Source organism: Ochotona curzoniae, unplaced genomic scaffold (genome assembly GCF_017591425.1).
Source record: "Ochotona curzoniae isolate NIBS_2020 unplaced genomic scaffold, NIBS_Ocur_1.0 contig_64, whole genome shotgun sequence".
Classification (NCBI taxonomy): domain Eukaryota; kingdom Metazoa; phylum Chordata; class Mammalia; order Lagomorpha; family Ochotonidae; genus Ochotona; species Ochotona curzoniae.
The window spans coordinates 44,850,771-44,874,461 of record NW_024466502.1 but is presented as its reverse complement, the minus strand read 5'-3'; the positions used below and the strand labels follow the sequence as shown (position 1 = coordinate 44,874,461).

Here is a 23,691-nt window from a genome sequence, read left to right as displayed (position 1 = left end):
CTTGGATAACTATATCCCATTTTGGAATGCCTAGTCCGAGTTGGGGAGTCTCAGCTCCACTTCTCATCCAACTCCCTGCTATTGCACATCCTGGGAGACAGCAGGTAATGGTTAAATTCTTGAGTCCTGTCACCCACATGGGAATCCCAGATTGAGTTCTGAGCTCCTGGTTTCAGCTTGGCCCAGACCTATTGTAGCCAGTTGTTGAATAAATCACCAGATGAAGGATCTAAACCACTCTCTCCTTCTCTTTCTCAACTTTTCAATTGAATTGAAATCAAATAAAACATTTTAAAAGAATGTCTAAATAAAACATACTTGAAATAACACTCAATTTTAAAGATGATTATTCTTGGGTGGATGTGAGGTATTTTTGGTACTTTGGTCTACTGTCTGACATATTTATTGTAAGCAAATATCATCTTTATGAAAACAACAACATCAATATTTCTTTTAAAAGATTGGAAGGGAAACAGAATGGAAATACTAGAAATAGAAATGAACCATTTCTAATACTGTTTACAGTATCAGAATCATATGACATTGCTAACAATAAGTCATGCAGAGAATGAATGGTGTGGTGAAATGTGCGCATTTTTTAAAAAAAGTTTTACATTTAGTCCAAAAGAATGTCAATTTAATTATTACATTGGACTGAAACATTAGAATGTAATCAAAAAAACAAATTTACCTTTGGCTAGTAAAAATGTGATCCAAGAAACTCTTAGCACCAACAGAGAATTTATTTCAGTAGATAACCTAATAAACAAATTGAAAGCAGAAAACAAGTTAACACTGACAAAATATTTCAGCTACCTCTTTAGGGTGATTTTTTTTTTAAGTAAAGACCTTAGTTACATGCACAAAAAAGGACAAGCTACTTTAAATGCACAATTTACACTTGAACTCAATTTATCTCAATTCACTTAGTATTCCTACCAAGACAGTAGATTTAGCCCATACAACAGTAAACATTTTATAACGAAAATACTGAATATCTCAATTATAGTCTAAAAATATAAAAATTACATGGTATACAATAATGTACTTGGTTTCAATTACTTCAATACTCCTGCTTTTTCTAATTAAAATCAAGAGTGTAAGAAGAAAGTTTCGGTGATTCTAGTTCGCCAATTACACACTCTGCTTTGATAATTTTTCCACAGATATTCATTTATGAGAATTAATAGAAGCATATCAATTAATTAATTAATTATGAGAAACACAATTTCCTCTTCTATCAATCATCACCAACACCACTACTTCAATGGGACAGCAAATCTCATGCACTACTTCTTTTGTTTGGAGCTCTATTTACATGGCATTTTGATACAGATTTTCATATTTAGTATTTATTTTTTGGAAGGGAAGTAGGACTAGCTGGTCTGCCTGGAAAAGGCTGGGGCAGCACAGTGGAAGCCCTCATGAGGACTGGGTCTACCATAACTGGCGATGTGTGTGACACCATAACTATCACAGATAAGCCATTTCCAAGCCACTAAGTCTTTAAATGAATCTGTGTTAAACTCAGTAAAGCTCCTTTCCTTTGAAGTGTGGATCTGATGGTGGCTGGGGAACTTGAGCTCAGCCTTGCCTAAGGCCTCAATCACATGTTCTTTGTTGTGCACCTTGGTGCAAACAGACAGGATGACTTGGCCAGTGTAACCCTAGCCACCAAACCCTGGGGCTTCTAAGGAACAAACGTACCTGTCTGGAGCCTAGATTAGAATAGCTCAAGACATAGGTCCAGGGGAAAGGCAACCCATACAAGAAGCACACTGTGACACTATTAAGAAGGCTATTTGCAGTCACTGTGCTGTATTTATTATTCAACAAATCATGCTGTAAGTCTTTAATAAAAGGGCCAATGAATCTGGATTTTTTCCTAAAGAGGTTGGTGATATGTTGGCACTGAATCAATTTCTATCTAATTATTCTTTTCTTATAGTACCGGGTATATATTTGAAGTCTCTTTGTGAGAAAAATATAGAACTTAAGTCAAAAACTTTAACCCAAAAAGTAGTATGCTGTAACATATCAAATAGCAGAGATTATTTCAGAAAAAATCATATTTTTAAAAGTGACAAATACTACGGTCTGAATTACTTACGAAGTACTGGGTTGTGCCAAATATATTAGTTCACATGTCCTGAAAGGAAGAAATAATTAAATCAACACTATGGATTTTTTAGGAGTTATTTTTTTCATAGTTTAGAAGCGATAATAATTTCATCACTTTGTGATTTTTAAGAAGTAACAAAAAAGCAATAAAAGATATTTAGCATTATTAAACAAAGTAGATTTTTCCAATTTGTAAAATTCAACATCACTGTAACCTTTAATTACAGAAGAATTAGATTCCACATGTACATTTACAACTTGGAATACATTTTATATTTGAAGATCTAGTTAGAATCACAGATGTAACATAAAAGCCTATTTAGGGGCAAGAATTGTGGTGCAGCGGGTAAAGCTCCTGCCTATGATGCTGGCAGCCCATTAGAGCTCTGGTTCCTGTCCTGGTTGTTTCATTGTTTTGTTTTGTTTCTCTCTCTCTCTTTTTTTTTTCTTTTGTAAAGATTTATAGTGAGGGAGATATAGTGAGGAAAGACCTTCTACCTGAGCTTTATTCCCCAAATGGTTGCAACAGCCAGAACTGAGCCAATCCAAAGCCAGGAACCAGGAGCTTCGTCTGGGTCTTCCATGAGGATGCAGAGTTCCAAGGCTTTGGGTCATTCTGCATTGCTTTCCCAGGCCATAAGCAGGGATCCAAACCAGCACCCAATCAGGATCCCAGCATTTCCAAGGTGAAGGTTTAGCCATTGAGCCATGTGCCAGATCCAGCTGTTTCACTTCTGAACCAGCTCCTTGCTAAAGTACTTTGGAAAGCAACAAAAGCTGGGCAAAGTGCTTGGGTCCTACCTCCCACATGGAAGACAAGAACAGAGTTCCCGCCTACCAGCCTCAACCTGGTCCAGTTCTGGCTCTTCCGGCCATTTGGGGAAATGAACCAATAATGAACCAGTAGTAAGAAGATCTCTGCCTTTAACTGTCTTAAAAAAAAAAAAAACCCTATATAACAATTTTATATTCAAATAGTCTACCCTGAAGAAAATAAGATTTAGTATTAATCTTCCCAATTCTCCAGAAAAAGGTACTAATAAGGACTAATAAGTTAAATTATGACATATGACTAGTCAACAAAAGTTCTAAATCCACGTATTCTTGTAAGGTTAAATCTGACTGTCACTACCAAGTTTAAAATCACTGGATGCCTTTCTATACTCTACAGGGTGAAGGTCAGGTTCCCCACTACTACCTTTCAGATTTAGCAATTTCAAAGCACATCCTTCTACCACACTGGCTTTGCAGACATGAATCACACTGCCTAGGATGTTCAGCTCCTACTAATTTTGGTTGGTAAATTCCTATGTATCCTTTCAATTATATTTAGATCAGATAATTTACTATAATTATCTTCCTAATCAAAATTATCTCTAATGCTACCCATCTCACCCTTCCATTTTCCCCTAACCTTCAATTGTTCCCACCCCGATCAACTACGTAAATTTCATCAAAAAGTAAAAACTAAAAATTAAAAAAAATTTTAAATAAATGCACACTGAGCAAAAAGAAAAAGCTAATGTTCATGTGAAGTTTACTATATTTATACCAGACAGTTGATTAATACTTTATATTACTTAATAAATTAGAAAACTTAACAAGATAGGTACTGCCATCAATTGCACTTACACATTAGAAAATGAAGCACTATAGTTAGATAACACACTTGCACCAGATCACCCAGTATATGTTACAGCTCAGACTAGAAGTCCAATCTGTCTAGCTTAAAAGCCTCTATTCTCTTCTTCGGTAAACTGCCATAGGCAACCTTTTTTGGTAGGGTGTCAGAACAGACACTGCTTTCCAGAAAATTGTGGGAACTAGAGTCATGTGTCCTACTACTAATCTGGAAATACCAGTATTTACATGACCTCCAGTAACAACAGCATAAAATAGAAGAGCCTAAACACTTCAAAATTCTCCATACAATATTGTAAAGCTTTCTTCTTTTCAAAATATGTATTTATTTGAAAGGTAGAGATACAGAAAGAGAGAAATACAAACTGGTTGGAGAAAGTTTTTGCTTACTTTATTATATCCTCCCTAGAACTATAAGTTACTAATATAAAATCTCAGTTAAAATTTTGACAAACATCTTTCCAGTCATTTCATTCTATGCAGTAGTGATCTAGGCTTTTTCCCTATTCACAGTTATATCATAGATTTTTTTAAAAATGTATTTAACATTAGAAGCATTTCATCATAGTTATTATTTCTCATAATTATAAAAATATTTATTTATTCAAAAGGCAAATCAACTGCCACACACACGGTGTTTGGGGGGACTTTTCAGCCACTGATTTACTCCCCAAATGGTCACAAAAGCCAACTCCGGGCCAGGCTAAAGCCAAGACTACACAACTCCTTCTGTGTCTCCCACGTGGGTATCAAGAGACCCAAGAACGTGGGCCATTTCCTGCTTCCTTCCAAGGCTCATTAGCAGGAAGCTGGATAGGAAACAGAACCTCAAGGACTCCATCCAGCACTCTGATATGTGATGCTGACAACACAGCAGCACCTTAACAGTATGCCACAATGCCAGCACCTGTCCCAATCAAATTTTATTTCAATATTTATACCTTTTAAAATTTACTACATGTAGTATATTTTAGTATTTACAATATTACATATAATGCCATACTGCTAGTATAAGTCACATCTGCTTTCCCATACCAATAAGTTTTCTCTTTCTAAAAGGATGTATGCAATTATTCAAAACTACAAGTCTTTCAGCAGATAAAGTTAAAGCAGAAACTAAGCTCAGAGTTTACAAAAATAAATGATATGTGTAAAGACAAAAAATAGTTAATTTGGGGGGATGCATTCAGAATGCATATGATTACATAAGTGAGAAAGGTAGGAATTAATAACAAACTTGGAAGCGGGCATTGTGGCACAGCAAATTAAGTCACTGCTTACATTACCCACAGCCCATACTGCACAGCCAGATGCCCTGCTTCCAACCAGCTTTCTACTACACTCCTGGGAAATCACTAGGTGAAGGTCCAAGTACTCGGGTCCTGACCACGCATGCAGGTAATCCACATGCTGTTCTTGGTTCCTGACTTCCGTCTGGCCCAGAACTGTTGAAGCCATTTAGGTTGTAAATCAGCAGATGGAAGACATCTCTCTCTCCCTCCCTCCCTCTCTGTTGCTCTGCTTTTCAAAGGAAGGAAGGAAGGAAGGAACTAACAGTAAAAGTCTAAGAGGGTACAGTGCTTAATTACTTTACCAACTATGCAATAGTTTCCAAATGTAGCCTAATTGTCAACTGTGATATGAAAAACCAATAAATAGACTTAATTATGATTTTACTTTACCTTTCTAATTTGCTGTAGAGAGCACACAAAACATTATACTTCTTCAACAGTCTTGACATAGCACTATCAACTTTGGTACTTGTATCAATTTCTTTTAGTAAGTCGAAAAATTTATAGACACTACAAAAAATAGGAAAAAAACAAGTAACTTTCAAATTTGGTTTTATTTAATTTTCAAAGCATGGGCATATTGACACAAAAGAGCTCTACATTAAATCCCTATTATGTTTCCTGTAAAGAATTAATTTTTTGCATTCCACTAGAATTTAAAGAAAAATCAAGTACTCGTCATACCTACATCCTTATATATATTTGTGCTTATATTTGTTAATAGTTGAGAATGCAGGAGGGAAAGGTCATGAAGGGAAACACACATGCAGATTCATTTCTATATTAAATCTGTGTTTTAAAAACCATGGGATCACATCCATTTATCCTATTCCAACACCAACTCCTAAGGTTCATTCCAATTCTTCGACAGTAAGAAACCTGGAATTCATGTTTCTTTAATTTACTTATACATGTAATCAACCTCCCTGTGAATAATGTCCTTCCACCTTCAGAGTGAGTCACTACTCCAAATGAACACTTCCCTCTGCTGTCAGTCTGACACTATTTGGGACTGCATTCCTCACCTTCTCCACACGGCAACTTCCCCACCCTCTGCAGGCTCTGACCCCCACACCAGGCTCTCCTCACGTGACTCCTCACAAAGCTGCTAGTGCCACTCCCCGACACGGCCCTCCACTCCATGTGGATAGCCTCCCTCCTCCAACTTTGACATCTTTTCTGAACCCCATGACACTCCCCTGCCACAGATGTACACACTGATTCTTTGCCCAATCAATGGTTACAGAGCTGAGATGTTTGGGAAGTGAAAAAGAAAGATGATTAAAATGCTAAAGATGTTTGAAAGATAAATTTAAATCACTCATTATTAAAAAGTAAACCTATTTTAAACATCAATACATATATTTTTCAATAGAGCATCAAAGATAGCATCTCACATACTGATTAGTAACCAAGTTTGTAGGAAATTATACTAAAACAGTTAACTGAACCAGAAGGTAGCCACTGGACCTGTTTATACACAATCCAGCAACCAACAAAAGTGTCAGGTAAGCAGCACAGGGTACCAAACTCAAAAGAAAGTTACTAAAAGTTCCTGTGATATAAAAGCCATTGAAGTAGCATGACTGACTACATGGAAAAAGAAACAAAGGAGCAAGAATGATAGAAGAGACTATAGAAAATGGGGGCGAGTATGTGGCCCAGTTGTTAAAACCCTTGCCAGGGATGCCTACATTCCACATTGGAGTATGTGGTTTGAATTCAGGTTTTTCTTGCATATACTCTAGCTTCCTGCTAATGTACGGCCTGGAAGGCAGCAGGTGATGGCTCAAGTACTTGTGTCTGTCACCCATATTAATACCTGGAATAAGTTCCAATCTGCTGGCCAGGCCTAACCTTGGCTCTTGTGGGTTTTTAAAAAAATGAGCCAGCAACGGAAAAGTTCTCTGTCTCTGCTGCTTTGCTTTTCAAATAAAATTAAAATAAATAAAATATTTCTTAGAAGATGATAATCAAACTATTGACTAGAAGACAAAAGAGAATGAAGTAAAATGTGGACATATCCAAAGAAAAATAAATCAATCATAGGACAACGCTTTGTTACAGTTTCCTTTTTAACTTTTAAAAAATGTATTATTTCATCTATGCTTGATTCATTTGAAAGGCAGAAAGAAAGAGAGAGGGATAGAAAAAGATCAAGATCTCACATCTGATGGTTCAGTCTCCACATGTCTGAAGCAGCAGGGGGCTGGTCAGGCTGAAGCTACAAGCCCAGAAAAAACCCAGGGCTCCAAAATGTGTTGCAGAGATGCAACCACTTGAACTGTCATTGCTGCCTTCCTGGGTGCACTTCAATAGAAGGACAGAATCAAGTGTGGAGCCAGGCTCGAGCTCCAGCACTACCATTTCACACACAGGCACCCTAAGTGCTAGCTTAACGTCCATGTCAAACCCCGGCACCTCAGTTCCAGTTTTTACGAGGTACATGACTAAACCTGTTATTAAACCACAACAACTGTCAATTGTTAAAATGAAGTCTTCTTTTTTTGTTTTGTTTGTTTTAGAAATAACTTAAGGAATGGAAGCACTAAAGGAGGAAGTTCAAGTTTGTATTGCATTGTATTGCAGATATTGTCTCGATGAACTATCAACATTATTTTATCTTATATTTGTACATTTATGAAAATTCAAGATCTTTGTTTCTACCCTCTGGAGGTAACAGACATTACTAAAAGAACAGTAAATTTCACTAACTTAAATAAAACACTAATTATTTTTAATTCTAAAAGGTTTTCTCCAAAAAGAAGTACTACAACTACTTCTTTGGTGAAACTTTACTGCTGCATTTATGCTGCAATGGAAACAACAACAAGTCTTGGAGGGTTTCTTAGAGTAAAATTAATGAGTTATGGAAACAAATTAGGAGACTCTCCTAAAGCTTATAAGCACAACAATAAATATTAATTAAGTAATTACTTGGTCAAGTATTATATTTTATATTCAAGTGACTACACATTCTGAAACATGAGGTAATTACAGTCTCTACTCTGTTAAAACAATCTTAAATTTCAATTTCCTCTAAACTCTTACAGCTAGACGACTTCCACAAAAGTTTTAGTAATACAAGTATTGCATGTATATCTACTTTATAAACTCCTATGTTTATGTCTAATTTGTCAACAGCAGCAAATAACAAAGTTCATAGGTAAATAACGCGAGACATAAAAAGTTTCCCAAGAAAAATTGCCATACTGTTCAGAAACATCAAAAACAATTTTTTTCATTAAGGCTTCTATTATAGAAAGACCCAAGCCCTGTGCATTTTCACTCAGTTTTGGCATTCATCACTAATTCTCTAAAGTCTGTGCAAGCAAAGTCCAGAAGCAGTTTAATAGCAGAGGTCAATGCAACAGAAATTTTACCTTATTTCTATGCTTTTTTGTAGCTCAGTAAAAGTGAATGGCATGTCATCAAGGTCAACTGCTGCAATGAAGATACAGATTCCCCACAGCTTCTTTTTCTTTTGATTATAACCTCCCTGGAAAAAAAAAGTTCAAATATTTCATCATGTCATTTACACACTGGCTGCGGTAAACTGTGCTGTATGCCTTTTGCTTATTGAGCTTAAGAAAATAAATGTGTCTGATGGACTATGTCAATCAGTGGATTTTTCAAAGATCTCATAGTGCTTGGAGTGGCAAGATTGACAGTGATTCATAACTGTGGCAATATCAAAACCACTTGAGCAAGAACCTCAGAGCATGCCCTACATCCGGGACCTGGGGAGGGTGGGAAATTGGGTGGGCTTCTCCCTTAAATACCCCCCTTTAAATATGAAGCTAACAATATGAAAAACATACTAGTATTATCCACTTTCCTGTAGCCCTTGAACCTTCTTACCCTAATTAACTATGTAAAGAATGTCAAAATAAAATTTATTAATAAGAAAAAAAAAAGAAAATAAATGTGTCTCCAAATATTCACGGTGGCTTTTATTTGAAAACATTTCAAATGTATTAATAATATTCAAATTCTACATTCTAAGACAAAAAAATTACAAGACCAAAAATGTGAATTATGACTTACTGTGATAACTATACAAATCAGTCAATTCTTTGAATAGCTTCATTTTTCAATAACCCAATATAACCAAAGGACATGCTGAAAGATTTTGAAATCTGTAACTAGTTTTCTACTTCATTATTTGATTATCCTTTCTTTGTTCTTATTTATTCTTTAATCAACTTACTAATTCAAATTTTTTAAAACTGTGTAATTTTTTATTACTTAATTACCTTCTTTCTAAAACAAAAATAATACCTCAATTTTCTGAGAATTGAGATAACATTTATACAGCACAGTGTTTGCACAGTATTTAGTATTCAAGGAGTGATGGCTTACCATTATCACTAGCATATTTTCTCATTATCATTATAACACTTTTTTCCTTACCAATATATACCACCTTTTAAATATGTATGTTTTATGGGTAAAACTGCACTATATTGTTAAAAACAGTCAAATTATCTAATATTCTACTAAGCAATGAAAACTCTTCGCTTATACTTTCTTTAATTTTTTTTTTTTGATGATGTTTACATAGTTGATCAAGGTGGGAAAGGCTGCTAATTAGGGGCAACTGGGTGTTTCCAAATTTTCTTTTTCTTCCTCCTGTATCTGGGAGAAGAGAAAAGATAAGGGGAGAAGCCACACCCAACCTCCCAACTGCCTCAATACCCAGGGATGGGAAATGGCCACCAGATGTCATCCCAAGGTCCCCAGTATAGAGTATGTTCTAAGGGTTTTGCTCAAGTGGTTTTGATAGTTATGACAGGCTGTCGATCTTGCCAAACCAAGAATTAGGCGATCCTTCCAAGGTCCATTGGCTCACACAGTCTCTACTTTAGAGTCTCCATGCGCCGAGATATTCGCTGTTAATGCTTGACTAGGGAAGTTGACCAATTTATTCTGCCCTCCTTCCTCTGCTATGGTACCAGATATATTCAGCAGGCCCCAGTGGACTGCCATATCCTCCATGTGCATCTGAGTATGCCATCTACTGGTCAGTCTTAGCTACTGAGGAGGCTCAGTTCTGACACATTCACTCCACAGTCCACAGATCCTGCAATTCTCCCCATGGTTGGAGTTTTGAGTCTTGAGTCCAGTGATTCAGGTGAAAGGATCCCCAAGGAACCTCATCTAAGGTGATCCCAGACCTGACTCTTGTGAATGCTTGCCAGTATGGAGTCTGGCTCAGTACATCACCCACATCAGCCTACGCACACATTGGTAGTTGCAATTTCTGTGTCAGTTCTGTCTCCAGCCCCATCTCTTATGCAAATCAATGGATGTTGTGGCCCAGCCCAACCCAGCCCAAAATACACGTGGTCCTCACATACACCAGCAGGAACTACAGCCTAGTTAGAACAATCTCAAGTTACCCTCACCAGTGTTATGAACTGGTCCAACCTGGCCCACTCCCAGACCTGACCCACACATATGCTGGCGGGTACTATAACCTGGCCTGGTCAGTGTTGCTCCCAGCCTTGGTTCTTGCATTCATCTAAGGGACTGTATCCTGACAGAGGTGTTCCACAACCTCCTCGATCATGTCTCCTTTCAGTGGCAGATCTCACGTACATCAGTGGGCCCTTGGTCCAGACTGACTTAATCCACCTCCTATTCTGGCAAGAAAAGCAGCCTTGCCCAACCAGCCCACACTCATTCTGGTTCTTACTGTTGGGTGCTACAGTCCAGACACAGTTCTTACGTGACTCAGCGAGTGCCTAGATCTAGCCCAGGTCATCCTGCAGCCACCCTGGCTCTCACGAGCACTAGCGGGTGCTGGAGTCTAGTCCAGTCTGGTTCACCCCAGACCCAGTACCCACCTATGCTGAGAGACATTGCAGCCATGTCTAGCCCAGACTGTCACCCCCATTCCAGCTCTCATGTTCACCAGTGGGAACCATAACCCAGCAGGAGTATCCCCTGAGCTCCCCAACTGGGTGAGTTCCCAGCCCCTGAAATTGTGCATGCCAGTAGTTGCTCTGATCCAGCTCAACACAGCTAATCCTCTGTTTTGGCTTTTGCCATCAGAAGCTGCATCCTGCACTGGCCCAGCTCACGCCCAGTCCCAACTCTCAATGGTGGGTGCTGTACCCTAGATTTGCTCATTCTACTTCAATTTCTGGCTCACGCAAACCAGTAGGTATGATAACCTAGCCTAGCATGACCCGCACTCCATCCTGGCTCCTCCACATGCCAGTATGCTAAGGTTTGGCCTAACCATGCCCAGTCCGCTTCCCTCCAGAACCTACCCAGACACTGGCTAACAAGTGAAGAGCCCTACCTGGCCTAACCAAACCCAGGTCTGAATCACCTGCTCACCAGCGGGAGCTACTAGCCACCAGAGGAGTTTCTCAAATTCCCCTACCAAGCCCATTCCCAGACCCAGATCTCACACGTGCCACTGGATGCTGGGCCCTTAATCAGCAAAGTATGTCCCTTTCCAAACTAGCCTTTGTAAAAATTTATTTTTTAATTATTTTTTTTTTATTAGAAAGGCGGATATACAGAGAGGAGAGACAGAGAGGAAGATCTTCCGTCCAATGATTCACTCCCCAAGTGAGCGCAATGACCGATGCTATGCCGATCTGAAGCCAGGAGCCTCTTCTGGGTCTCCCACACGGGTGTAGGGTCCCAAAGCTTTGGGCCGTCCTCGACTGCCTTCCCGGGCCACAGGCAGGGAGCTGGAAGGGAAGCGGGGCTGCTGGGATAGAACTGGCGCCCATATGGGATCCTGGGCGTGCAAGGCAAGGACCTTAACCACTGCGCCACTGCGCCGGGCCCCAAACTAGCCTTTGTATGTGGTGGTGGATGTGGTAACCCAGCCTGCCCCACACCCTATTCTTGGGTGCACCTGTGGGTGCTACAGCCTGGATTAATCCATTTCTTTACTCTTACTAAAAGATCCCAAAAGAGCTGAAAAAAATAATTAATTTTATATTTTGAAATTTCAATTATATACAACTTTAGGACAAATGATTGTCATAGGTTGGAGTGTTTTATGAATAAATATTTAGCACCATCCAACTCTAAACTTTTCCCTAAGATTAGATACTTGTGATACAAATAATTATAGCACAGGCCTAATTATTTGTATCACAAGTATCTGGGCTGATATGGCTAAAGTCCCCATCTTGAACTCGCTGGCATCCCCTATGGGCACTGGTTCTAATCCTGGCATCCCCGTTTCCCATCCAGATCCCTGCTTGTGGCATGAGAAAAAGTCAACAAAACCAAAGCACTGGAACCCTGCACCCACGTGGGAGATCTGAAGGAAGCTTCAGACTGAACCATGGCACTTAAAAATTAATACATTCTAATGTGTCCTTTGATCCATTCCACTCATCTACTTGTCTATCTTTTCACCGGGAGCACAAGGTCTTGACTATCTCGGTTTTCTTTTTGATGTCTTATTCATTTTTACTTGAGCTTGGTTCAAGATTTTTCCATCTCAGAGTACTATGATTGAACTCTGTGCAAACAACACTACAGGGGGCGTGACGCTGGGCTGAGTCGACAGCTGCACAGTGGTAATATCTCCTTAGACCCGGGGAAGCCTCAGCACCCACTTCCCCCTGCAAGCTCTCGTTCCAGATTAAGAAGAGCAGAACAATTCTAGTGGAAGGGAATAATTCATGCGGAAGGGAACTGACTCCTTCGCCAGTGGACACCGCCTGTAGTCCGCAGGAGCCAGCGCACATGCGTGGAAGAAGCCGCGGGCGCATCCATGGCTCCTTGCTGCCGCCGTGAGGGGACGAGAGGCAAGTGGATGACGAGCCTGCTCCCAATTCTGCCCTGGCGTCTGTTATTTCCTCCTGATGATGAAGAGGATGCATAAGGAAGGTGCTGAGCACATTATTAAATTGCTGAATGGGGGGGGGGGGGGACTAAAAACTGTGAGATTCCTTCAACAATCAATGTCATAGTTCTAAACTCCAAGCTTCCTATAGTGTTGCTCCATTTTTTCAAGCATTCTTTATTCCATTTTTTTTTTTTTTTACATTAGTGTTTCTAACATTTTCACTACTAGGATCCTTAAACTCAGTGCTGTCAATTTGTATCCACTTCTCTTTTATGAAATGATACTTATGAATTCCTCTAACAAATGGATATTCTTACAGGTTTTTTAAATTAAAAATCCTTGGGTCCTAGCACTGTGGTGTAGCGAGCTAGATAGCTACCTAAGATACAGGTATCCCTTCTGGACACTGGTGTGATACCTAGCATCTTCAATTCTGATCCAGCTCCCTGCTGATATGCCTAGAATAGCAGCAGAAAATGGTTCAATTCCTGGGGCCCTGCACTCCTTTGGGAGATCCAGAAGAAGATCCTGGCTTCTGGCTTCAGCCTGTTCCACCCAGCCCCAGCCATTGCAGCCATTTGGAGAGTGAACCAGCAAATGGAAGATTTTTCCTTCTGTCTATATACTAGAAATTTTAAAAAGAAAAAAGGAAAAATGTTGAGACATTAGGTCCTGATCAATGAATCAACTGATTCCCCTTGCAAGTGATGCTGGGATCCCATATGGGTGCCAGTTTGTATTCCAGCTGCTCTACTTTCCATCCAGCTCTGTGCCTGTGGCCTGGGAAAGCAGTCAAGGATGGCCCAAAGCCTTGGGACTGGGAACCCGCGGGGTGTGGGCGAAACCCAGAAGAAGCTTCTGACTCCTGGCTTCCAATCACCTCACCTCTGGTCCTGCGGCCTTTTGAGGAATACATACTGAAGAGCTTTCTCCATCTCTCCTCTTTGTACATCTTATCTGCCTTTCCAGTACAAATAAGTTATGTATATCTTTTTAAAATTATAAACTCTTATCCCTGCTTTCTTTCCACTTTACATTACATGGCCGACATTTCCTTTAAGGCTTGGCTTATTCATTCTTCCCTTTTTCTTTTTAAATTTCTCTAAAAATTCTTTTTGTAAAGTTTTCCTTCCCTCTGGTTATGAATAAGCTTTCGTTACTTTTCTCAGCAACAAAAGGCTTTCATTACATATGCACATCCCCTCCCTACATACACTCCTCTCTTGACTGTTCTCACTAGTCACACACTTACTCATCAGCTACAGTGGACTCTCACTGCACAGATACTATAGCCGGTGCTTACATATCCATCTTACTACATCAGCACCCTTCCAGGGATGGACATTGGTGTAGCAGTTTGCTGTAGCCCCTGCTGGATTTCTGGAACTGGATTCCATCTCAGCTTCCTGCTAATGCATACCCTTTCAGGTATTCTTATCCAAGGTCTCAATTGAATTCTAGGCTCTTAGATGCTGCCCACTTAGACCTGGCTGTTAGAGGTACTTAATGAAGGAACCAGTAAATTTTAAGATTCCTCTCTGCCTTTCCAATAAAATGAAAATAAATTTAAAAGACCAGTAAATGAAAGAGAAAAATGTGCAATTTTCACCAACATTTTGAACAATGCTAATATCTCAGAATACAGCCATATGAAAGTTGGTTTGTTAATAAGTATCAAGTTCCTGAAAAATCCTTCTGTCTCATACCTTAGAATTTATCCAGTGGAAATAATAATACCCTGAGTCAAAATTTAGTGTACTAGAGATTCAAAGAACTACTTGTGTGTAAAGACTAAATATCTTAAACTAGGTAATGATGTACGATGTATCACAAAATGATGCAAAACCCCTAAAAATTTCCAAAGAATTTATTATAAGAAGATAGAATATCCAAGATGCAAAGTTTGTTAATGGAGAAAAAAACACCTAAGTTAAAAATTCTGTGTACATTTTTATTCCAATTTTGTGGCGAGGGGAAGTAAGGAAATAAAGGTTAAAATGTTATGAAAATGTTGATTATCTTTCAAGTTGGTAGAATTAAGAAGTTTTTATTTTATTATCCTAGAAACATTTCCAAACTAACTAATATGAAATAGATGAAAATATTTTAGCTGCTAAATTAGGTTTACTCTTGAGAAAAATAACTGAAACACCAAAATTTCAATTATATATTTTATGCTCTTTTTAAATATTTATTTACTTACTTATTTCAAAAGGCAGATTTTTTTAGAAAAGGGAGACAAGGAGAAAGATCTTCCTGTCTGTTCGTTCACTCCCCAAGTGTCCGCAACAGCCAGAGCTGAGCGGATTCAAAGCTAGGAGATTCTTCCGGGTCTCCCACAAGCATGCAGCGTCCCAAAGCTTTGGGCCATGCTCCACTGCTTTCCCAGGACACAAGCTAGGAGCTGGATGGGAAGTGGAGCAGCCGGGACATGAACCAGTGCCCACATGGGATCCTGGCACATGGAATGTGAGTACTTTGGCCACTAGGCTACCACACCAAGGACCCTATTTTTACACTCTTAAAATCTATAATCAACACTATGTTACCACCTGGGTAAATTTGTTTGCACCATCCTAATGATAATCTCAAGTTAATGACAACTTGTCTGTATCCATTTTTAATGAATTTGCAAAAGAGCTCCACCAAGTGGTAATATCAATCATCTTGGAAACAGTCTACTAGCTAAATTACTGTAAATTAACAAACATGAATTTGGGAATTTTACAAGTTGAAAGTGATGTTCTATTTAACCTATTTTTTTAAAAAAGATTGCTCTAAGTCATACAAAATGTTATCCATGTCAAAAGCATATATCCTTATACTTAATTAATGAGAATAATAAGTGATTAGTTACAAGGTTACTGAAATGTATTATTGGAAGGGGTTTTGAAATTTAAGATTTATTTATTTCTGTTAGAAAGTCAGATTTACAGAGAGGAGGAGAGACAGAAAGGAAGATCTTCCATGTGCTGGTTCACTCCCCCAAGTGGCCACAACAGCCAGAGCTGAGCTGATCTGAAGCTAGGAACTCTCCCACATGGGTGCAGGGTCCCAAGGCAGTGGACCATCCTCCACTGCTTTCCCAGGCCACAGGCAGGCAACTGGATGTGAAGTGGGACCACAGGGATTAAAACTGGCGCTCACATGCGATCCTGGCATGTGCAAGGCGAGAACGTTAGCTACTAGGCTACTGCACTGGGCCTGTGTTATTGGAAGCTTTTACACGCAGAGCTTCCTTAGACATCTATCTACACCTGGATTTCCTCCTTGCCTGGGTTATATGTAGGAACAAAAGCAGTAACCCATTCATGTGAATATACACTGATGTACATGCAAAGAATGGCACAGTCCAAAGAAATGCAAAAGCTAACCTTGCTTGTACTTCTTCACATGTATTTATACCACAGTAAGAGACACATATTAAAAGACCAGCTGAATCAACCATCCAGTTACACATGCCTTTGTGGGAAAATGGTTTATTTTTTTCACTCCCAGAAAAACACCTACTTGCCATCTTCAGATGTACCTGATCCTCTGCCTAAAAGATAAGCACCTAGGACTGCTCCCTTAAGAACACCTGCGGAACGTAGGCCTAACTAAGCTCTCACTGGTTACTTACTCATTTGTTCCTAACTAAACTGCTCCACAAGCATCTTGAAAGCACATAAATTGCTATCTAATTTACTACTGTACCCACAAAAGCCTAGTATAGCACCCAATATTAATACATGTTAAATGTATTTCCTTTTTAATGTATTTTCATTTGAAAAGCAGACTTTTTTTACAGAGAGATAGATGCACATTTCTTTTGTTATATACCCAGAAGTACAACTCTTAATCCATATAGTTATCCTATTTTTAAAAGAATTTTCATATGGGTTTCCATAAAGGCTATAGCAATCCACCTTCCCAGGAACCGTGTACCAGGGTTTCGTTTTCTCTGCATCCTCTCATCAGCTACCTTTTGAATTTTTGATTATGATCATCCTCATAAGTGATATCTCACTGTGGTTTTGTATTTTGCTGATAATTAGTGCAGTTGAGTATCTTTCTATATACCTATTCTCCATATGTGTATTTTTAAGGTTTATTTTTATTTGAAAGGCATATTTTTACAGAGAAAGAAGAGATCACAAGAGAGAGGTCTTACATCTGCTGGTTCACTACCCAAATGACAGCAATGGCCAGAGCTGAACTGATCTGAAACTGGGAGCCAGGAGCTTCTACCAGGTCTCCTATAGGTGCCCAAGGACTTGGGTCATTCTCTGCTGCTTTCCCAAGTTCTAAGCAGAGAGCTGGATCACATGTGGAGCAGCCAGGATGCTGGTGCTGCTATGTCATCATGACAGCCCCCTTTTGTTTCATTCTGGGCTTTCCATTCTGTTCATTTGTCCATGTGCCTGTTTTTAAGCCAGTTCCATGCCACTTTGACTATTGTAACTTGGTAACAATCTTTGAAATAATCCAGTTGATCTGTCCAACAACTGTTCAATATCGCTTTAGAGCTATTCAGAGTATTTTGTGGTTCCACACAAATTTCAGGGTTGTTTTTACTACTTTGGTGAACAATGCCCTTGGAATTTTGATTGAGACTGCACTGAATCTGAAGATCACTTCTGGTACTATGAATACTTTAGCAGTATTAATTTTCTGCCTCATAGACATATCTTGACATTTATTTGTATCTTCGTCAATGTCTTTCATCCAATGCTTTTTAGTTTTCAGTAGAAAAAAATATTTCACTTGTTTTGTTTACTCTTATACATGTTATTCTTTTTGATGCTAATGTAAACGGTATTCTTTCAAATTTGTTAATATAAAGAAACAACTGATTTTTCAATGTTGGTTTGCTATCTTTTAATCCTGCTCAATTCATTTTATTTGGTTTTCTGCTTTAACAGTTTTTGTGTTTGGGGGGGTTTATTTACAATTCTCTCTATATGAGATCATGTCACCTGCAGACAGTATTATTTCTTCCAAGCCAAGAAAAGGAGTTGCTGATTGCTGAATTTTTTTTCCCATCTTTATGAGTTTTCACAAACACAGCATGACACTCTGAAGATTAAAAATTATTATGGACTGGGAAAAATCTAAAAATGAATACAATTTCTTCAGAAAAAAATAAGGGACCAATTTTTGAAGACTGGAAGAATATTTGAGGAATCAGAATAATGAGGACCCTCCAAAAAAAGAAATTCAGAAAGTCTTAAAATTAAGAAAATTTATGTGGATTCTTTTTTCTTTTAATGAAAAGATTATTGGCTAGACTTTACACTACATGCTGTTAAAAAAAAATTCCAAATCTCTAGAAAACTGGATATGAGTATTCTGTGATACCAGATAATTTTGATAAAAATACAGGTCTTTGTACTTCCCAGATATTTTATTTTCAAATGAAATTATAATGTTGATTACATACATTTTGTACTTTCCAATAATAATATTGTAAAAATATACATATTATTTCTTCCTCATCCATTTGGATAAATTTCATTTTTGTTCCTTGCCTAATTGCTCTGGCTGGGATTCCCAGTACTATGTTAAACCGAAGTGGCAGAATGACAAGTCAAATGCATTTATTGCATTGACATCTTATGACTTTTGTACTTCAGTCTTTCACATCACAGATCATATTTTTCAGAACTGTATATGTTGAACCGTTTTCACATACCAGAGACAATCTCATTCTGTCACAGTACATGAGCCTTGCTCAAGGATTTTTGTATTTTCAAGGATTTTTGCATCAATATTTCCTCCTGCTGTAATTCTGGCCTGCAATTTTCTTTTTTTTTTTTTTTTTTTTAATTTTCTTATCTTTCATCTCAGGATAATGCTGGTTTGTAAAATGAGTTTAGAAATGTTTCTTCTTTTCCACTTGTCAAAATATTTTAAGAAGGGTCAATAGTAACTTTTTTAAAGTGTTAGAGTTCATCAAGTCCTAGTAGTTTTGCTGTTGGGAGATTTTTTGGTTCCACATTCAGTCTACTTACTCATACTGTTGTGTTCAGATTTTCCATTTATTTATGGTTTAGACTTGGTAAGCCACGTTACTAATTAACTTGTCTACTAAGTTATCAAATTTGTTGCTGTGTAATTTCACAGCAGTCTTAAGATATTTCATATTTCTGTAGTATTAGCTGTCATCTCTCCTCTTTAATTTCTGATTTTATTTGAATCTTCATTATTTCTTAGTCTATAAAAATCTGTCAATTTTATCTTTCTAAAACACTTTCAGTTGTATTGTTCTTTTTCTATCATATTTTTAATTTTTTACATTTATGCCTGCTCTAATCTTTTTTTTTTATTAAGATTTACATATTTAGGGCCTGGCATGATAGTGTAGCAGTCAAAGTCCTCACCTTGCACACACCAGGATCCCACATGGGTGCCGGTTCTAATCCCGGCAGCCCCATTTCCCTTCCAGCTCCCTGCCTGTGGCCTGGGAAAGCAGTTAAGGATAGCCCAAAGCCTGGGGACCCAGCACCCGTGTGGGAGACCTGGAAGAAGCTCCTGGCTCCTGGCTCCTGGCTCCTGGCTTCAGACTGGCTCAGCTCTAACCATTGCAGCCACTTGGAGAGTCAACCATTGGAAGGAAGATTTTCCTCCCTGTCTCTCCTCCTCTTTGTATATCTGCCTTTCCAATAAAATTAAATAAATCTTTTCAAAAATTACATATTTATATAAAAGGTAGAGTGATGGTGGGAAAGTATGGGAGGGCCACTCTTTCATCGGTTGATTCACTCCCCCAAATGGTTACTACATCTGGATCTGGGCCAGGCAGAAGGCAGAATGGTGGAACTCCATGTTTGATGTGGGTAGCAAAAACCAAAGTGGATAGGCCACCTCCCCAGTGCTTAGGGACTGGATTGGAAGCAGTGCTGTCAGTACTTACATTGGCATTCCAATATGAGATGCAGGCATCACAAGCAGTGGCTTAACATGCTGAACCACAACACAAGCCCCTGCTCTGATTTTTTTCCCTTTCTTCTATTTATCTTGGTCTTAGTTCTTGTACTTTCAAGTTCTTTGAAGTACAAAGCTGATTTATCTGAGATCTTTTTCTCTTTGTGTTGATATTTATCATTTAAAACTTTTCTCAGAACTTTTTTTTTGCTGCAATCAGTAGGTCCAAAATTGCTTTTGTTTATTTCCCTCAATATTTTTTTATTTCTTCACTGACTCACTGTTCAGGAACATGATACTTCATTTCCACACATTTTTTTTTTTAATTTCTCAGTGATCCCAGGTGTGTGGATTTCTACTAGCAAACAGCACGATGGATAGAAAATCCGCTTAACAAGATCTAACTCTTCTTTAAAATGTTAAGACTTGCTTTGTGGTTTATCATATGATCTGTGCTGAGGAATGTTCCTATGTGCCTGAATATCCAGGTACTCTCATGAGTGTTGCTTATTAAGATGGATGCTTCTGGGGGCTGCTGCTCTCACTGACATTACACCCCTAACCACTCTTATTCACCCCAGTGGAGGCAAGTTCCCTTGAATTGAAATCTCCTAAGGAGATGCCAAGGCAAGAGAGGAGATAGTGAGTGTTCCCAAAAGACCTGCATTGTATGTCATCAGAATAAATGGATTCCAGGTGGACAGGGAACTGAAAAGAACACTGAGCCTCCAGCTCAGTGGTCTTGAGGTTTCTAGAGTTCCCAAGCTACATTCTTTGACAAATTTTCCAATATTTAACCAAAGAGAATGCTTATTTACTTTCAATGAAGCCAAGTAACTTAAACAGCAGATACATCACTATTGGTAGAGTTCATTGCAGTACACAAACACAATTTACCTCATGTTAATAAAAGGCAATGTTGTATATCTTGAATAAAATCAGAGAAGATTACTTAAGTTTAGTAGGCAGTTTCTGAATTGTAGATTCAATGTGAAAGAAAAATAATGATTACCTGGTGGTTTTCAATGCAAAACAGTCCCAATTCAACTTGCTTTAAGCGATCTTTAAAATATGAAAATTTAGGTGCATACAAAAGGGATAAATTACAGCAAGAAAAAAATAGCAATCTATTTCACATTTTTTGTTTGATAAATTAATTCATTCCAGAGGCAAAACTTGTGGCTCAGGAAATTAAGTCACCTGTTGGGACACTCACATCACAATTGTAGTATCACCTCCATTTCTTTTTATTGTTGTTGTTGTTGCAGACAAAAGTTTATTTGCAAAGGCACCAGATGAGCAGGGAAGGGAGAAGGAAGGGGAAAGCACCTCCGGAGAGAATGCCAGGAAGTGGAGTGCCTCTGAGGGAGAGACCCCACCTCCACTTCTGATTCTGCCAACACATCCGGGAGGCATCAGATAATGGCCCAAGTATTTGGTTCCTGCCACTCACAGGGGAGACCTGGATGGAGTTCCGGGTTCTTGGCTTCAACCTGGCCTGTATCTGGTTTTTGTGAACAGTTGGGAAGTGAACCAGTGCATGGAAGATCTCTGTCTCTCCTTTTGTGTCAACTTTTCATATAAATTTATTTTAAAAAGACACAAGAAAAATACATTCCAAAACTCTCCTAAATATCTACAATTTATTATTATTATTATTGCTGTTAGTATTATTATTATTACTATTACTATTTGAAAGATACAGGAGCAGAGATACAGAAGCCAATCTTGCATGGACTGGTTTACTTCCCAAATAGTCACAACAGCCAGAGTTGGGCCAGGCTACGGGTAGAGGCTAGGAACTCCATCCAAACATCCCAAGGTGATGGAGTACCTTGGCCAGCATCCACTGCTTCCCATGGGAATTTGCAAGGAAGTTGGACCAGAAGCACCCAACAGCCAGGACTCAAACTGGCATTCCAACACATGCTGCACATGGAGCAAGTGGCCATTTCACCACAATACCAGTTCAATACCTAGGTTTCACATAAATTTGATCATGTTTATACTTATATGTATAATAGAAATAACTGCCAGTCTAAATATAATTGACTAACAGCTCTCTAAAATTATATTATATAAAGAACAACATTCTATTAGTGCTATTTATAACCATGTATTTCAAGACTGCATAAGTTGTATGTAATCTGTATTCATATGGGAAACAGATGTTTTAAGCACAGAAAAAGCAATTAGTCCTATTAAAGTGAGATTTAATTGAGATTTAAGACCAATTTGAGTCCTGGCTACTCCACTTCCAATCAAGCTCCCTGCTAACATGCCTGAGAAAACTGCAGAGAACAGCCTAAGTGCTAGGGCGCCTAAATGCATATGGGAGATTGAGAAGAAGCTCCTGCCTCCTGCCTCCTGGCTGAAGATGGGACCAGCTCCAATGCGGCCATTTGAGGAGTGAATCAGCAGAAACAAGATCTTTATTTCTCTACTCCTTGCCTCTATAATTCTGCTTTTCAAATAAACAAACAGATCTTTTTTTTTTTGGAAATTTAAAAAATTTATTTATTTATTTTTGCTTACTATATTTTTGACAATCTTTACATAGTTATTTATGGTCAAAGGTTCAAGGGCTATAGGAAAGTGGGTAAGACTATTATTTTTTCCATATTGTTTCCTTCATGTTTAAAGGGGTGTTTAAGGGAGAAGGCCCACCCAATTTCCCACCCTCCCCAGGTCCTGGATGTAGTGCATGCTCTGAGGTTCTTGCTCAAATGGTTTTGATAATTCACCAGTTAGGAATCGCTGCCAATCTTGCCACTCCAAGCACTATGAGATCTTTGAAGAATCCACTGATTGATGCAATCCATCAAAGAGTCTCCGTTTGCCCCGTTTCTCGCTGCCAACCTATAGCTGAGATGGTTGATTGACCTGTTCTGTCTTCTGTCTTTTCTTGGTTAGGGTTCTGAGTCCAGCATTTCGATTGGGGAGATCTCCAAAGAAACTTTCTCTGAGGTGTTCTCCAACCAGATTCTTGTATGTGCTAGCAAGTGCAGGGCCTGGCACAGTCCATTGTCCCAATCAGCTGGTGGTTGCAATTGCTGGGTTGGTTCTGTTTTCACTCCCGACTTCCACTGGAACCAATGGGTGTTGCAGCCCAGCCTGGTTCTGCCCAGCACATACTCGGCCTTCGCATAAACCAGTAGGAGCTACAGCCTAGTTACAGCCAACCATAATAACCCCCACCAGGACCGCCCCTACCCTGGTTTGCCAGTATGTGTAGCAGTAGTCCAGTCTGTCCCACACCTTATTTGGCTCTCATACATGTCTCACACGTGCTGGTTGGGCGCTGTGGTCACATCCGGTACAGGCAACCTCACCTTGGCATTCCGTATTGTGCACTAGTTTTTGTTGCGACCGAACCTAGCTGGACCCACACTGTTCTGGTGCTTGAATTTGCCAGTGGATGATGTGAACCGATTCAGCCTGGTCTGCCCCCGACCCATGCCAAAAGTACGCCAGTGGGCAACTTTCCATGGCCTGTTCTGGGCTGAACAAACAGATCTTTTAAAAAATAAAATAACATACCCTAACTCAAAAATGTGTCCAGAGGGGAAAAACATTCTCACACTGTAATTCTATCAAAGAAAAGATTTCCAGGCCAGGCGGCTGAAGTTCTTGCCTGAATGCGCCGGGATCCTATGTGGGCGCCGGTTCTAATCCCAGTGGCCCCGCTTCCCATTCAGCTCCCTGCTTGTGGCCTGGGAAAGCAGTCCAAGACAGGCCAATGCTTTGGGACCCTGCACCTCTGTGGGAGACCTGGAAGAAGCTCCTGGCTCCTGGCTTCGGATGAGCACAGCACCCACCGTTGCACTCACTTGGGGAGTGAATCATCAGATGGAAGAACTTCCTCTCTGTCTCTCCTGCTCTCTATATATCTGACTTTGTAAT

At 39.1% G+C, this 23,691-nt stretch overlaps 1 protein-coding gene across 2 annotated transcripts in view; it reads right to left on the bottom strand.

Moving 5' to 3' along the window:
• The window catches only part of RB1 (RB transcriptional corepressor 1), a 125,946-nt gene that overhangs the window by 91,591 nt on the left and 10,664 nt on the right, over positions 1–23,691 (bottom strand). For both annotated transcript variants that reach the window (XM_040991413.1, XM_040991414.1), the window contains 4 exons: positions 8,438–8,553; positions 5,445–5,564; positions 2,111–2,149; positions 692–759 (listed from right to left, as the gene is read on the bottom strand). In XM_040991413.1, coding sequence (XP_040847347.1) covers positions 692–759; positions 2,111–2,149; positions 5,445–5,564; positions 8,438–8,553 — 343 coding nt within the window. The remainder of the gene's footprint in view (positions 1–691; positions 760–2,110; positions 2,150–5,444; positions 5,565–8,437; positions 8,554–23,691) is intronic.